General features: G+C 43.1%; 1 protein-coding gene across 1 annotated transcript; it reads right to left on the bottom strand.

Annotated features, from left to right (window-relative positions):
• Nucleotides 1-14,152: 14,152 nt before the first annotated feature.
• On the bottom strand, nt 14,153-15,392 carry LOC133753073 (heterogeneous nuclear ribonucleoprotein F-like). The gene is given in 3 exon segments (XM_062183448.1): nt 14,153-14,248; nt 14,251-14,765; nt 14,768-15,392. Coding segments are annotated over 3 exon segments (1,236 nt in total).
• Nucleotides 15,393-17,427: the final 2,035 nt, after the last annotated feature.

The raw sequence follows: 17,427 nt of genomic DNA, 5'->3' as shown, positions 1-17,427 counted from the left end.
CTAAAGCCCACCAGATTATTATCAAGCCCCTTCTATCAGGTTCTATTTGCCTCTCAATCAGAAAACTTAATTGTAGCTTAGACAGCACCTTTCTTAGCTCCTCTAATAATGACTCTGTCCTTTGTTCTAGACCCTGTCTAGCACACTTGGACCTCATTCCTTTGTAATCATAACCTCTACTCTACCACCAATGGCTCTACTCCCAACCTGTGTGTACTGATGGTCCTCTTCCCCACTTAATGCTGTATAATTGTTCAAACCTGGTAAATGCCACTCTTAGGATCATTGGTTACTATCCTCACTCTGTCTTTTATGACCTTGTCTAAATATGATCAGAGTCGGCAAACTTGGAAGGCTTCCATAGCCTTGGCAACTCATGACGACAGCCTAGGGTGGTTACTGGCGCCATAAACTAGAGTGTCAATTTGTTGAGTCAACAACAGGAGCCACTGTGCACTTGCTCCTCATGTGGGATCTCTGTCCTTAATGTGCTGTACATTGTGATTTAATGCTATAACTAGTACTCAAACAGTATGTTTCACTTTGTGTGTCTATGTGGGTGCAAACTGTTGAAATCTTTATACTAAATTGATCTTCTGTATATAAAGAGAATTGAAAATGAATCTTGATGTGAATGGAATGGGAGAGGGAGCGGGAGAGGGGAGGGTTGTGGGTGGGAGGGAAGTTATGGGAGGGGGAAGCCATTGTAATCCATAAGCTGTATACTGGAAATTTATATTCATTAAATAAAAGTTAAAAAAAAATGTAAACGGGGCCGGCGCTGTGGTGCAGCAGGTTAACACCCTGGCCTGAAGCACCGGCATCCCATATGGGTGCCGGTTCTAGTCCCGGCTGCTCCTCTTCTGATCCAGCTCTCTGCTATGGTCTGGGGAAGCAGTAGAAGATGGTCCAAGTCCTTGGGCCCCTGCACCCACATGGGAGACCTGCAAGAAGCTCCTGGCTCCTGGCTTTGGATCGGCACAGCTCCGGCCATTGTGGCCATCTGGGGAGTGAACCAGCAGATGGAAGACCTCTCTCTCTGTCTCTATCTCTCTCTGTAACTCCGTCTTTCAAAAAAAAATAAAAATAAATCTTTAAAAAATGTAAACAAACAGTATGACTTCTTCTGGCCAGCTGCAGGTCCAGTAGGGTGGAGGGAGGAACGTAGATGGGCAGGGGGTGCCTGACCTCTCTGTTCCTCTATATTTTCTCTTTTTTCTGTGTGGAACTTTAAGTGCAATTTGCCAAGCTCCCCCTCCTGCTGCTATCTGCAGCTCTGTGGACCTGCGATTTCTCATCTAACCTTGTCCGTTGGGGGCTGACACCAGTCTCCCCTTACCCCACCTCTGCCATGTCTCCACTGCTTCCGTTTATTTGTTCCTTCAGTGTGGACCTATGTAGTCTTTGTTGGTCTCCTGGGCTTCCCATTGCGAATTTCCAATGACTCTATATCTGGTGAGTATCCTCTTTCCTTTTTAACTATCTGTTTTGCCCTGTGTGACTCAGATCGTCTTGTTGCTATATCGCCATCTTGGGATCCCTCTCTAATCCTTTCTGTCTTTCCACACCTTCAGGAACTCTAGAACCCATATGTCATGTCATTTGATAGTATCCTGTAGATTACCAACACAATTTTTTAGTTTTCTAATTTCTTCTTCTTGTGTTTGGTCTGATTATATAATTTCCTGTGCTTTGTCTTCTAAGTCGGATATTCTTTGCTCTGCTTCTCCAATTCTGTTGTTAAGGCTTTCCACTGAATTTTTTATTTGTTCGGTTGAATTCTTTGTTTCTAAGATTTCATTTTGATTTCTCTTTAACATCTCAATTTCATGGGAGGAATTTTCTTTCATGTCATGTATGGATTTCATTAGTTCATGCATTTGCTCCTGATTACTTCTAAGTAATCCTATGATCAATTTTTTGAATTCCATTTCTGGCATTTCTTCAGTCTCATCATTTTCACAATCTTGTATTGAAGTGTTGTGTTCTTTAGGGGGCATCATGTTGTCTTCCTTATTCTTGTTTCTTGAATTGGTGCATTTGTTATTCGGCATTTGTGGAGATACTCATTGGTTTGTTTGTTTGTTTTTGCTGTGGTGGCTTTTATCTTTGGACTATGACTGAGTGGATTAGTGGAGTGGCTGCTTTTAGGGAATACCCAGAGGTGTGTGGTGGGTGTGGCCAAGGAACTCTGTTCAGTGCTCCAGGGTGAAGGGTGTGTCTGAGGTGACACACTCATTCAAGGCATGGTAAATCTCCTCTTTTTTTTTGTCAGAGGGGAGGTTTCTTCTTGTCTGTTGGCACAGACTCAGCTGAGCTCCTCTCCTCAAAGGAGACCAGTACCTGGGTGCTAGCCCCAGTGTGTATATTATTTGTCTGTTCTGCCACAAGGACCACACAAAGGATCTGTGCAGTCTTCAGTGTAAGCTCAGATTCTCCAGCAATGTCCCTCACCTGGTAACTAGGGATCTCTGATCATGTGGACCCTCCCACAGTGACTGCCTCCTGTCCCAGCCACATCCTGAGTTCTCCCTTGCAGCCTCAATGTTTTCACAGTCCTGACACACAAGCTTCGCACAGTCACAAGCACCCAGCCCCATCTGTTCTCCCCACCAGACTCAGGGGTCTCTGCTTGGCTGGATGCTGGGCACAGACATGAGCTGGCACAGCTGTTATGTATGTATAAAATGGCACTTGCTCTCTATCAGCTTGTCAAAGGATGCCATTGTAGGGTAATTGGGAAGAGAGAGAAAACATGCCTTTGCTTTGTTTTTTCTCCTCTAGTTTGGCGGGTACACTATCCCCTACAGGACCCCAAGCTGGATTCCCTCTAGGCTCTTCCTGCAGCTTTTTGGATAGTGGCTTGGGCTACTGCAGTCTGATCTCACCTCTCTCTCCAACGCTGGTGTGGAGGCTCTCAGCTGCTGGGGTCCTGAGTTGTGTGCATCCTCGCCCTCCATATAGGTTCACTGTGTCCCTCCAATTAGTTTCTTCTGCCATTTTCTCCCTAACTCTTCCCTGAGACTGCACTCTTTCCACTTTTTTAGAACTATCTTCTCCTAGACTGAAGTAGCAAACTCCACCATCTTAATCCCCTCTCTCTATATAGATGTTTTCTTATGATTACTATGGATATTATATTTCATGTAATAACATTTGTAATAAACTACTTTGATACCAATTTAACTGTAACAACATGAAAAGCCACTCTACTCCTTTATAGCTTTGTACACCCTGCCTTTATGCCTTTGATATCATCAATTTCAACTTTATATATTACAACCCTTTTTTCATTTTGTTTATTTATTTGAGAGGCAAACAGAGAGGGCTGCCATCCATTGGTCCACTTCTCCAGATGCCTGCAGTGGCCATGACAAGACCATGCCAGGACTGGGGACTGGAGGCTCAATCAGGATTTCCCACTAGAGTGGTGGGAATCAAACCACTTGAAGCATCACTGCTATCTTAAATGGTCTACATTAGCAGGAAGCTCTGGAGTCAGAAGCTGGAGCTGGGCATTGAACAGACACTCAAGTATAGCACATGGGTACCCTGACTGGCATCTGTAAAACACCAGGATGAATGTCCATTCCTTTTTAAAATTGCTTTAGAGTCAACTTGTTTATAACGGTAAAAAGCCTTTTTTGGGATTTTGATTGGTTCAAATTGACTCTGTAGATCAACTTTTCCCCATACAGATTCTACTTATGTTTTGTTAGTTCATATCCAATTCTTTTCTTTTCTTTTTTTACTAATTATGGAATACTTTCCCATTATTTAGTTTTAATTCATGTACACATCCACTTAATGTATCGTGTAGTGTTCCTTGTTTTTTAACCCTAGAAAATAGGCATCATATTGTATGATGTAGGCACTTAATGCTTTTAAAATTAGCACAGTTTTCAAGACTCATCTGTGTTGTAAATATAACTAATATTTATATGTTTTATAGCTAGTATAATCCATTTTTAAAATATATCACTGTTTATAAAAAAAGAGATTTAGTGAGAGGTTGGCATTGTGGCACAGTGGTTTAAGCTGTGCCTGTGACACTGGTATCCCATATTGGAGTGCCAGTTTGAGACCTAGCTGCTCTGTTTCTGATCCAGCTCCCTTCACCAGGGAAAGTAGCAGAAAATTTCCCAAGTACTTGGGGCCCTGCCACCTACATGGGAGACGCAGTTGGAGTTCTAGGCTCTTAGCTTCAGCCTGGCCCAGCCCTGGCCACTGGGGCCATTTGGAGAATGAACCAGCAGGTGGAACATTTCTTTTTCTCTGTCCTTCCTTCTCTCTCTGTCCCTCCGCCTTTGAAATAAACAGAACAAATCTTAAAAAAAAGATTGCGTTAAATATACAACCAAATTATCTTTTAAGAAAAATGTACCCAGTAACATTCCCAGCAGTAGTCTATTGGAGTTTGTTTTCTACATCCTCACCAACACTGTATTCCATAACTCATTTATATGTTTGCCAATAAGATGGGAGGAAATTGGTATTTCATTGTTATTTAATTAGTTTTGTCTAAAACAATAGTGCGATTGGAAATTTTTTTGCATATGTTTACCATTTATGATTTTTCCTGTGAATTGTCCATTGATACTCTGCTCAGTTTTCTGATGGCTCCGAAGAGATGAAAAACCCCAAAGTGGTCCATGGCAGTTGAGTTTTTAAGTACAATTTTGACTGACATTCAGTTACAAGGCAGGGAAAAATCCATTCAAAAGGCCTGATTTGCAATCCTTTATCCTGTCTGGCTTTCTCATGATAAAACAAATGAGAAGGGTGGGATAAATAACTTGTTTATAGTAAACTGTGAGCTCAGGAGGATGGAATTGCCACTCCTTTGGTATTCTATTTTTAAAGGTTTTATTTATTATTTATTTGAGAGGTAGAGCTACAAACCCTAAGGGAGAGAGGGAGGGAGAGAGGGAGGGAGGGAGGGAGAGAGAGAGAGAGAGAGAGAGCGAGAGAGAATGAATCTTCCATCTGCTGGTTCACTCCCCAATTGGCTATAATGGCCAGAGCTGAGCTGAGCTGAAGTCAGGAGCCAAGAGCTTCTTCTGGGTTTCCCACATAGATGCAGGGGCCCAAGTACCTGGGCCGTCTTCCACTGCTTTTCTAGGCCATAGGAGAGAGCTGGATTTGAAGAGGAGTAGCTGGGACATGAACCAGCTTCCAAATGGGATGCTGGTGCCACAGGTGGAGGATTAACCTACTGTACCACAGTGCTGGCCCCTCCCTTGCTATCCTTATGGTAAAATGGAAGCATTCAAGGAGTGGGCAGCCATGCACTTCTGACCTTGCTAAAGGACAACCCTTGGGGGAAGCAAGCACTCTACACCCCAAATTTCCACTGGGACCACCCCCTGACTGCCTATTAACCCATGTAATTCCTCACATTCCCCCCTCAAGAAGAATGGACCCTAACTTCTGTTAGGGGACTGGGCTATAATGGCTCTGGCTGCTTCATGTTGAAAAGGGGTGCTGTTGGGAATGGGTGTCAAGATAGGGTTCCAGCAGGAGGTGGCTTCTTGAGGGGGATGCAGTGCCAGCTTGCAGAAACTGTTTCCATCTGTGGTTTCATGTGCATGGCCACCTAGAATTTCACTGTTTCAAGTCTGGAGAAAATGAATCTAACAAGCAGTTTAAACTCAAAGGGCCTAAAACAAAGGACAGAGTCATTAGAGGACCTAAGCAAGGTGGTGTCTAAACCACGAGCAAGTTTTCTCATTGAGAGTCAAATAGAAACTGATAGAAGGGGCCTGATAATAATCAGGTGGACTTAGGCCTGGACAGGTATATAGTAGGTCCAGATCTATCTTCACATGGGGTACATCATAAGAAGGTGTGAATCTCTTCAGGGAAGGCACCCTGTTGACTTCCATTACCTAGCTGGCCTGGGAGGAGAGCTGGCCAAGTGAAGGCAGGTGGCATCTCTAAAAGGAAATTTACAGTTCTGCCTACAATGTTGCAACCCTACTTGACTGTCCTCTCAGCAGTGGTGGTTACTTTGAAAGTTTGGCTCAGTGAAGGGCTTTTCAGCTTAGAGCCAACAAGGTCTGTGACTCTAACCTGGAAGTCCTTCAACTCCAGGGCAGGTCTGTTTCCAGTGACCCATGGCTCTTCATAAACTGACTTCTGCTGAAACTCTGGCTTTCCATATTGAAAACCAATGCAACGGACTTGCCTGTTGGGTCTCCTTGATGGCAGATCACTGTGTAAAGCAGCCATTAATTGGCCTGCCACTTATCTTTACATTGCTTCTGCTGCCTAGCTTCCTCTTCTTCCTGGTTTTTGTTAAAGCAGAACAGAGGAAACCTTTAAGAGGATGCAAGTTAAGGGGGTGAGCTGTTCCTAATCTTTGGTGACCTAAACTAGAAATCTATAGTCTCAGGCATGTTCTGATAGTGGCTTTTTGGTGAGGTAAACAATGCCCATGAGGAAAGCTATGTCCTTGCTTTAACATCAAAATGATGAGCACCTTATCTGTGCAATTTTAAGTCAAGCTCTCTCCCTTTGTTTTGTTTGAAAAGGGAGGTTTTGCCTGTTTACTGTGCCCATAACAAAGTAAATCTAACTATGAAATCATAATTTAAGCTCTCATTTTGGCTATGCTATTATTACTGAAAAATGTTAGCCATCCTTTTTTTTTTCCGCCTGGCAATAAATACTTTAATTTCTTGTTTCATTTTCATGATGACAAATAAGATTCAAGTTTATTTCCTGTTTGTTTGTTTGCTTAAATACAAAGCTAAACCATGACAGGTACAGCCCAGACGTTTTCTCTCACATTTTCACGCTCCCATCGGATCCTCCTCGGACTTGCTGCCCACCCACCAGGCCGGCGGGGGTGGGGGAAGACTTTCTTAGGTAGCACCTCATGAGCCTGGGGTGGGGTGAGGCACCTGGAGCAGAGGGCAGGCTCTGGACCTGGCCCCACTGGCCTGGGGGCGGACAGTGAGAACCAGCCCCCTTGGGGAGGGAGAGGGAGCCACTTCTCCTGCCACTGGTCCAGGGGAAAACACTTGAGCTTTGTCCTCGAGCCCTGCCTGCTGTCCCGTGTACTTGACTGCCTTTTAGCCATCTTTTTATAAGGTCTAAAGTTCAAATTGTACATTCTAGAGAGTTCTTCAGAGTAGAATTAGTTTCCCATCTTGAAGAGAATAGACAAATGAGGGAACAAGTCAAGCTTCCCAGATCGCTTACTGACAATAACAATATCAAATGAAAACTTATCAAACAATCTTAACTGTTAAATATAGAAACATTAAAAAAAGGTCCAATGCCTTCTATAAATTTCAGGAGTCATGTATTTGGAAGCATCACTTAAATATCTAACGCAAATGTAACCTGTTTGACCCAGAAACTCAAGTACAAATATGTCAACAAATTTAAAACATCTGGTACAGAGATTTAAGTCACACGAACCAAAAATGGTATCTTCAGTTAACTTAGCAGTTTAAATTTATGAGCAATATTTTATCTATAAACCAGTTAAAACCGAGCTCTTAATAAATTTTCCTATGTAGACATACAATATGTACACATATATCATATAGCATAAAGATAGGACAATAAAGCAGTTTCAGTAGTAGCTTCTTAAAATCTGTTTTTTAAATTACCATCAATCAATTAGAATTACTTTCTGTTCTTAGTAATCTGAATTAACCATACTTTTTCTAAGTTGGAACCTGTAGTACAGTATTGGCCTTATCTGCTTACAGAACTGTCCCAAAGTATTGAATACAATAGAGGTCAGGGGAAAAATAAGTTCTTTGGAACCTAAAAGTACACATTTCATAATAGAACCAACAATGTTTTAACTTCCTGAACAGTAAGTCTGGTTTTTAGTATTTGGAGAATACAAAACTTTGGATAACAAAAGACTTTAAATAGCCAAGTTTAAAATTATAAACTCATTAACCATTATCTCATTGCTTTAAAAGTTATGTTAGTAAATATTTTGCTGATATGATACAATACCTCTATCTGAATTAAAATAAAAATGACATTTATATGGAATTCTACCCTTTTTATAAGACTCTAGCTCTGGCATTAAATCAGAGATTGAAAATCCACCTTAGGGGGGTTATAACAAGCATTGATTACCTGTTGCTATTTCACCAGAAACTTGTTAAATCAAGTTGCAAAACAAGTTCAGCAAGTTACAAAGCAATATTACTTATTTTTTATTTATTTATTTTGAAGCTTTTATTTAATGAATGCATTTTTCATAGGTATAACTTTAGGAATATAGTGGTTCTTTCCCCCATATCTACCCTTCCACCTCAACTCCTGTCCCACCTCCTACTCCCTCTCCCATCCCATTCTTCATTATGGTTCATATTTAGTTTAACTTTATATACAGAGGACCAACTCTATGCTAAGTATAGATTTCAACAGTTTGTACTCCCCCACACAACATATAAAGTACAGTTTGAGAACAAGTTTTGCAGTTAATTCTCATAGTACAACTCATTAAGGACAGGGGTCCTACTTGGGGAGTAAGTGCACAGTGACCTACTTGGGGAGTAAGTGCACAGTGACTTCTGTTGTTCATTTAACAATTAACACTCTTATTTATGACATCAGTGATCACCCAAGGCTCTTGCCATGAGCTGCCAAGGCTATGGAAGACTTTTGTGACCACAGACTCCATCAGTATTTGGACGCAGCCATAAGCAAAGTGGAAGTTCTCTCCTCCCTTCAGAGAAAAGTACATCCTTCTTTGATGGCCCCTTCTTTCCACTGGGGTCTCACAGAGATCCTTCGTGTAGGATATTTTTTGCCACAGAGTCTTGGCTTTCCATGCCTGAAATGTTCTCACAGGCCTTTTAGCCAGACTAGGAAGGCTTAAGGTTTGATTCTGAAGTCAGAGTGTTATTTACAGTGAATGTCATTCTAAGAATCTGCCGTGTGGACTGCTTCCCATATTAGACATTCTCTCCTTTTTAATTATTTTTAAGTAAGCTATACCCTTAGAAGTAAGTCTGTAGGACTATATGCAGAACTGTACAGCTTTACAATTATAAACTACCTCCTCCCTCTCTTATTTCCCCTCTTATTTTTTACTGCGATCTATTTTCAATTGACTTTGTATACATATAATTAACTCTATGTTACATAAAGAGTTCAACATATAGTATGAAGAAGAGAAAAGAAAAAAAAGAAAGAAAACAAATTAAAAAAGGAAATAAAAAATAAAAATTAAAAACTGTCCCTCAACAGTCAGGATGAGGGCTATTCAAGTTGTTGTTTCTAAAAGTGTGAATTTCACTTTTATAGCTTTCATTTTAGGAGTGCTATTAATTCTCACAGATCAGGGAGAACATATGGTATTTGTCCTTTTGGGCCTGGGTTATTTCATTAAGTATGAAGTTTTCCAGATTGATTCATTTTGTTGCAAATGACCAGATTTCATTTTTTTTACTGCTGTGTAATATTCCATAGTGTATATATCCCATAATTTCTTTATCCAGTCTTCAGTTGATGGGCATGTATGTTGATTCCATTTCTTAGCTATTGTGAATTGAGCTGTAATAAATATGGAGGTGCAGGTAGCTCTTTTGTTTACTGATTTCATTTCCCTTGGGTAAATTCCCAGGAGTGGGATGGCTGGGTCATATGGCAGGTCTATATTCAGATTTTTGAGGTATCTCCATACTGTCTTCCACAGTGGCTTTAGCAGTTTACATTCCCACCAGCAGTGGATTAAGGTTCCCTTTTCCCCACATCCTCTCCAGCATTTGTTGTTTGTTGATTTCAGTATGAGAGCCATTCTAACTGGGGTGAGGTGAAATCTCATTGATGTTTTGATTTGCATTTCCCTGACAATTAGTGATCCTGAACATTTTTTCATGTGTCTATTGGCCATTTAGATTTCTTCTTTTGAAAAATGTCTGTTTAAGTCCTTTGTCCATCTATTAACTGGGTTGTACAAAACAATATTTTTTAAAGGCATTGATCTTCCCAGATTCAAAAAAGAGATATTCCTTTAAACCCAATGTCTAGCTGTTACCGGTGAACTGCAAGCATCCTTGTCTTCGCACAAGAAAGAATTCAGACGTGAGACAGAGAGTAAGTGGAAAGCAAATAGCAAGGTTTATTAGGGCAGGGACATCCGTAAGAACGGATGGGCACCTCTCCAGACAGAACCTGAGAGAGAGTGCCCAGTCGCTTAGACTGGGGGAGAGCGGGGTTACATGGTTGAGTGGAGAGTATTGGGCATTGCCTAAAATAGTTCCTAACAACATGGCGCCTGGCGGATGTTCAAGGGGTGTGTCTGTGGCTGCTGCGGTTAAGCTATGTAAGATCAGACCACCAGCAGGGATAGGTCTGCTTTGGTTCCGGACACGTGGACAGTGCATGATCCCTATACCTTGCTTAAGATACCCCTGTGTGTGGTCCACCCATGCCTGCATGACCTTTTCGCTGATTGGCTCCCCTGCTGCGCATGTCTTTTTTGTAACCTTATAAGCCTGTACACTTCCTCAATAAAGTAGTTCCTGCTTCAACAGAACTCACGGGTGCTTGCTGTGTTCTTGACCCGTTGACCTTACCTTTCCTGTTTGCCTTGTTGTGGAGTGCTTGTACTGTTCCCTGCTGGTCAGGGGCCAGCCTCAGGCTTAAGACCCCAACAGAGAGAGTACAGCTGGCCAGGCCAGGCGGGTGGCTCAGCATAGAGCCAGAGGGCTGAGCGCACAGTCTGGTTGAGGCCGGGGTTTTTTAAGGGGATAGGTCTTGCCTCACCACCTCTGTTCCTCCTGGAACAAAGGACTTTTTGGATGTAAATATGAAAAATTCTGAGTTTTCCCCCTGAAGTTATCAGACAGGAGAAAGCCTGGCTGGTGTCGCCCTGGTTAGAGGAAGGATGGGCAGGACCCCCTGGAAGATTTTGGTAAGATGTTTGAAGTGCAGATACTGGGCTGCACCTGGCAGGTTATCAGGATGACTTTGAGATGCATATGCTGGACCTAGATGTCAACTCTTTAGGCCTTTGTCACACACACATAAGCTCAGATCTGACTTCCTACCTAACATAGCTACAGATGAACCAAAATTTCATGCACGAGATGTCACAAGACATCTTTTGAGATTCTAATTCAATTTGAGTCTAGTTTTCTGTTAGAGATTGTTCACCACTATGTTAAGTCTAATGGGAGAGGACATCCATCAGAGCAGATGGATACCGCTCCAGAGATTCCTAAGGAGAATTCTATGAGAAGCAGAATAAAGGGCAATGACCTACAAGGAAGCTCCTGTAAAAACCTGTGGAGAGTAAAATTGGAGGCCCTGAAAAAAGACAATAACCTTATATCCCAAAACCAAAAGCCAATACTGGAAGGGTCTAATGGTGGGGCATCAGTCAAACTTGCCTCAGGGATGAAGGGTCAGGTTGGAAGGTATCTCAAGAAGTATTCAATAGCATTTGAAATTGTTGGATCTAGATTCTTGCCTAGAAGCCCCTGGACAAAATTACAACAATGGGGCCAATGGTCACCTGATAAAACTCTCCTCCACAGGGATTAACGGGCTTCAACAATAGTCAAATGAGATAACAGAGGAACCCTGGTGGCTCACTAAATAGACCCAAGGACCCTGTGACCCTCTGGAAAAGAATTTAATGCATACTGGGGCACATGCAGGGAAGTAAAGGCAAGAGACCAGTCAAGAGACAAGTTTCTGAGACAGGGAGTCAGAGTAGAGAGGCTGGAACTTTTCACAACTCATTTAGGCTAACTTCTCCATCCTCTAGTTTGTAAACAGGCCAGGTGGTGGTGCAGAAAATGATGAGGTTTTTTTCTGCAAGCTCAGGGGTCAAAGAGACCTCTAAGTAGATGGTTTGCCTCCTGGCTGGAATGAGACATCTCTCAAAACTCTCTCACTGCTTGTTTTGTTCAGACGTGCACTGAAGCCCCCAGGGAAAGGAGGAAAGTGAGAGTGGGATTAACACATATCATCCACTCTCCCTCAGCCTTCCATGCCTGCAGTTTAGGGTATATATTTGTCAGAATAGCACACGCATGGAGTGATTAGTTCCCTTTGCTGGTGGTATGCTAGACTGGGCCTCTGCCTGGTCAAATATATAGTTATTTTGTTCTTATACATAAGCAAAAATAGTTGTTCTATGCCTCTTAACCTTGAGTCTTATCTAATAGGCCTGATTTTGACAATGAGCCTTCATGGTGAGAGCCTTAGCAAAGGTGTTTTTAAGCTAGAGAGTGCCAGCCCTGGTTACCACCTAGGTTGGTGACTAGGCAGGTGAAGGAATAAAGAAACATAGTGAATGTCTCTGAGGCAGGTACTACATAAGAAAGACCTGACAGTGGGGACCAAAAAGAGCAGACTTGAGAAGGAACGTGGCGGGGTACCAGAGACATGCTGAGATTTGTCTACACAAGTTCAGGCCACGTGAGGACTTAATAGGAGTCTAGATCAAAAAGCTACCAATCTGCAAACGGGGTAATTAAACTTTATAGAAAGCCTTTAGAGGAGCAGAGATCTTGTTACGATCTGAGGTAAAGAAAAAATTCATTGAGGCATGGAGCCTGGAGCCCATGGCCTTGCTCCAAGCTGTGCTCAGTCTCACCAACAAATAAATCTCCAAGGAAGGAAGAACAGAATGCAGTTTTCAGCTGATACCCTAACGGGCCTTCTCCCAGTCTCTTGTGTTAGGCCAGTCCCAGCAAAAGGAATCCGAGTTGGACCAACCAACATTCTCAGAGCTGAGACGAGAAGTATGAAGAGTGGAGCCTCTGGCTTTACAGCTTGTGAGGACTCCAAAAGGGCAGAGGACTTTCTTCCTTCAGAAAAATGCATTTCTTGGCCCAAAACCATTCCAGCAAGAGACCTTCTAGAAGCACTGGAGTGTAGCCCCAGCCAGAATCCATTAGTTGTCTCAAGGCCTTCCCCCAGTCCCACACGAAGGGCTGATCCACACTGAAGAGAAGGGGTTGCTCTGACCTGAATTAGCAAGGCTTGCCCCTGAGTCTTAAGACGGACAGTTGCCCTGATTGCTTTTTAAAAAATCTTTTATTAGACCTTTATTTTAGCTTCATTGTAAGAATATAAGGGAGAGATCATAGATTTACTAAATTTAAACTCACACCAAACTACATTCTGATTAAAATGAATTCCTTTCAATCACCCAGTTTTGCCACCTTTTGCTTAGCAGATGATCTGTGAATGTCACTGTGAAAAAGTCTTTACTTTAACAAAAAATTTAGTTAACAAAAAATTTAACAAGTATCACTTAACAACATACACCCCAAAGGAAATCATAGTACAAAGAAAGTTTTAAGTCAAGCCTTCACCAATTCCTGCAGTATTAGTATTGTGTTTCAATTCTCAAAATTAACTTTTAAAAAGCTTAAACTTTGGGCCGATGCTGTGGTGTGGCAGGTAAGGCCACTGCCTGCAGTGCTGGCATCCCATGTGGGTGCCATGTTGATTCCCAGCTGCTCCACTTCTGATCCAGCCTGGGAAAACAGTAGAGGATGGCCCAAGTCCTTGGGCCCCTGCACCTGAATTGGAGATCCAGAGGAGGCTCCAGGCTCCTGGCTTCAGATTGGCACAGCTCTGGCCATTGCAGCCAATTGGGGAGTGAACCAGCAGATGAAAGACCTCTCTCTCTCTCTCTCTCTCTCTCTCCTTCTCTCTCTGTGTAACATTGACTTTAAAATAATTAACTAAATCTTAAAAAAATAAAAAGCTTAAACTTGACGTAAAAGATTTAAATGAAAATAGAAACCAGAATGAACAAACATGAGAAATGTTTCTTTTTGAATTAGGGATCTAGCATGTTTGAGTTTTCCAAAAAAGTACATCTGCCCAAGGTGTTCACTGTGGTGTGGTATAAAAGATCCACAATTTAACATACTTAAACTACTTTAACTCAGATAACGTCACTCTGAAGGATACTACTAAAATGTAAATCGATAAAAGTGGAAAATAGTTTTAGTTTACTCGATATCACATGCTAGAAGAAAAGTTTGCATGAGAAAACACTGAAGAGTAATTTTTTAATCCAGATTTCACAAACTCATGGTGCAAAATGGGTCCCACAGCTTCTTCTAGGGTAATAACTGCTTTTTTACTGCTTGTTGGCTGCCTGTGAAAATTTGTTCAAAATAACTCAAATGCTTCTACAAAACTAGTCAAAACCGCCCATGCTGTTCTGACCACTATAGCCAGTGTCATGAAAAATACTCACTGATTGGCTTTCCAGGCCACTGTAGGTGGCCTGGTCGTGGACACACCCATGCCCTGCATCACCTGGCTGCTGTAGGCCCTGTTGCTGGCCCCCGTTGTGGAATTCAAGAAGAGTTCTATGTATCTGAGCTGCATGTTGGCCCTATCTTTTGACATAGCTGCCACAGCTTCTTTGTGGGTGGCAAACTCCACATCAGCTTCACCTGTCACTCTTCTATCTGGGCCAATCTCAATATGAACTCTCACTGGGTTAAGTGGAGGGAAGTTGTAGCTGTCATTCTCGGTCACTTTGTATGGCAGCCCTCTCATGTGGACGCAGTGGCTGGTGGTGCTCTGCACTGCGAACTCACTGTCTCCATATCTGTGGTCATACATTCCCGAGAGGCAGTAGCTGAGGTCTCTTTTGAACCGATCATTGGTGAAGCCATAGCCATTGCTGAGGCCGCTGTACTCCTTATAGCCCCCATAGCCAGCGCTGTAGGCGCCAGGCCACATTCTCTCCAGGCCTGCCTGCTTCACATTGCCAGTATACCTCCGGGCTGTGCCAGGCCGGCATAGGGCCCAGGTGGCCGAACAGACGTGAACTTCAGAGGAGGATTTGAGTATGACCTCATTTCTTCCTGGCTGCTCTTGAACACTTCAATATATGTGTGCCCTGTTCTCCCCTTGTGCTTCCCTAGTACCTTCTCTGCTAGTTCCTGAGAGGCAAACTGCACAAAGGCCTCCACTGTAATCTTGCCCTCAGGGTCCACAGGCAAAGTGATCCTGTTTGGCATGATTGCCAACCCTGAGAAAAAATGAACAGTTTCTTCTTTTGTGCATCCAAATGGGAGGCCTCGAAGCTGCACAAAGCCATCATTAGCGGTGTCAGTGCTGTTTGGACCGCTGTGCTTCAACACCCAATCCATCTCAGTTCTGTGAGACTTGAATACCTCAATGTACCAGTGCCCCATGCTTTCCCTGTCTTTTTTCAGGGCCATTTTTACATTATCTTCTGATTCAAGTTCAACAAATGCCTCACCACTCTGCCTGCCATCTCTAGCATAGATGAAATGAACGCCTGTGGCCCCATTATGAATTGTGCAGCCAGACAGGATGTTCTGCATGTCCTCAATAGAACAGGACCAGGGCAGACCATGGAGCGTGACCACAAAGCCTTCACCTCCCTCGGGACCCAGCATCCTGGACATTTGACAGGGTAGATGTCAGACCAATTTGGGTACAAGTTGTCTTTTTATGGCTTATCGTATCACCTAGGATATCTTCAGTATGAGACACTTCTGGTGGGTAACCAACTCTCCACTGAGGAGAATAGGACTCTTTTCTATTTTCATGCAGCAAGAGCGGCTCACAGCCAAAGGGGCCAAAGTTCCTCCCGAGGCTTAGACATGCAGAGGGAACTTCAGGTGCATCTTTTTGTTTTTAACCTCTTGGAGCCGGAGAGCAGCACAAAGCTGGCACCCAGGAAGTCCCGTGTTGTGTCCTGAGTAAAGAGAAGCTGTTGTGGGAACATAAATGGCTAGGGCAAGAGCTAAGGTCTGATAGTTCCTTGCCAACCTGCACAACAGCATCAGTGGATGATTGACAGCTATAGCAGAAGACATGCTGGACAGCTCCTTGCCCAACTGCATGATGACACAGATTGGTAATTGACAGTCCCAGGCAAACTGCCACTGACAGCTCCTCTCAGACCTACAAGTGTCAATTATTGACAGCTCCAAGTGATTCCCGCTTTGACAGCCACAGCTGAACAGCCACAGGACAACTGCAGCTGGACCATATGACAGCCTAGCACAGCCCACACGATGGATCCCATTCTGCACACCATCCAGGCTCCCTTCCGTTCCTGTTCACAGTCCAGGCAGAATATCCCTTTCCATGCATGATGCAGGCCCAGCTCCTATGCACCGGCAAAGCCTGTGCCCCTCTCTGAGTAGTGGAAATGCAGGTTCCACATGTTGTGAACTTGCAACCAGTGCTAGCTGGAAATATTCACATGGCTGTAGGATGTGTGCTCTCATGACCTTTGGGTCATTATAATATAATTATGATAAAATTACCATGGGAGGCACACCCACTCCCATCATGCACCTGATGCCATGACACTCACTATTTCCTAAAAAGGGCACAGAAATGAGTGATGGTCAAGTCCCACCCCAAACTCAGCCGCCCTTTGAATATTCATTTGGATGCAGCCCCAGACTTCACATCCCACACCTCTGGAGGGTATAAAGGGTACACCTACCATTGTTGACCTAATACTTTTTCCTTGTTAGGGTTTTTTTCCCTTCTGTTAGGGCTTTTCCTTTGTGGAGGGGCTTCTTTGCTGTTGGATGTTTTTCCTTGGAGGGGAGCTTTTCTTCAGGGGCTTTTTTTTTGTATTTTGGTCTGTTTATGCATGGATTGGTTCTTTTATTTATAAAAATATTATTTACTTATTTGAAAGTCAAAGTTATATAGAGAGAGGAGAGACAGAATGATATATCTTCCATCTGCTAATTCAATTCTCCAAAAATGGCCACAATGGCTATAGTTGGGCTGATCCAAAGCCAGGAGCCAGGAGGTTGTTCCGGGTCTCGCACGTGGGTGCAGGGGCCCAAGGACTTGGTCTATTTTTCATTGCTTTCCCAGGAGCATTACCAGGGAGCTGGATCAGAAGTGGGGCAGCGGGGATTCAAACTGGTGCCTGTCTTGCTCACTCGGACTTACCCCTAATGGTACGGCTAGAAACGTGCCAGGGGATTCCAATTCAAGCCCATCAAGGTGGCATGTACCAATGCCATCTTACTTGTTAAAGCGATCAGTTTAATTTCATAATTCATCAAAAAGATAGGTTTAAGTGTCAAAAGGATTACATAAATAAGACCAGTGTCTGCAAATAATAATTGATAGATCCAGTTGCAGGATGCAGACAAGGCACTGCACTGCATGCCGCTCATCTGCCCACCAATTTTCACTTTCTTACCTCTACATTTCTGTATTGTCCAATATTTTCCCCAATAAGATATTTTTATTTACATTTTTTTATTTATTCGAGAGAAGAGATCCACACAGAGCTCCCATCCACGGGTTCACTCCATAACAGCTGAAGTTGGGCCTGGGCTGAAGCCTTGTGCTAGGTAGGACTGTAATCTAGGTCTTCTACATTGGTGGCAGAAACCAAATCACTTGGTCATTTGAGCCATAACCACTGCCTCCCAGGATCTGCATCAGCAA

The sequence above is a fragment of the Lepus europaeus genome, chromosome X (genome assembly GCF_033115175.1).
Source record: "Lepus europaeus isolate LE1 chromosome X, mLepTim1.pri, whole genome shotgun sequence".
In the NCBI taxonomy this organism is placed as follows: domain Eukaryota; kingdom Metazoa; phylum Chordata; class Mammalia; order Lagomorpha; family Leporidae; genus Lepus; species Lepus europaeus.
The sequence above is the reverse complement of the archived record's forward strand: the minus strand, read 5'-3'. Positions and strand labels throughout refer to the sequence as shown.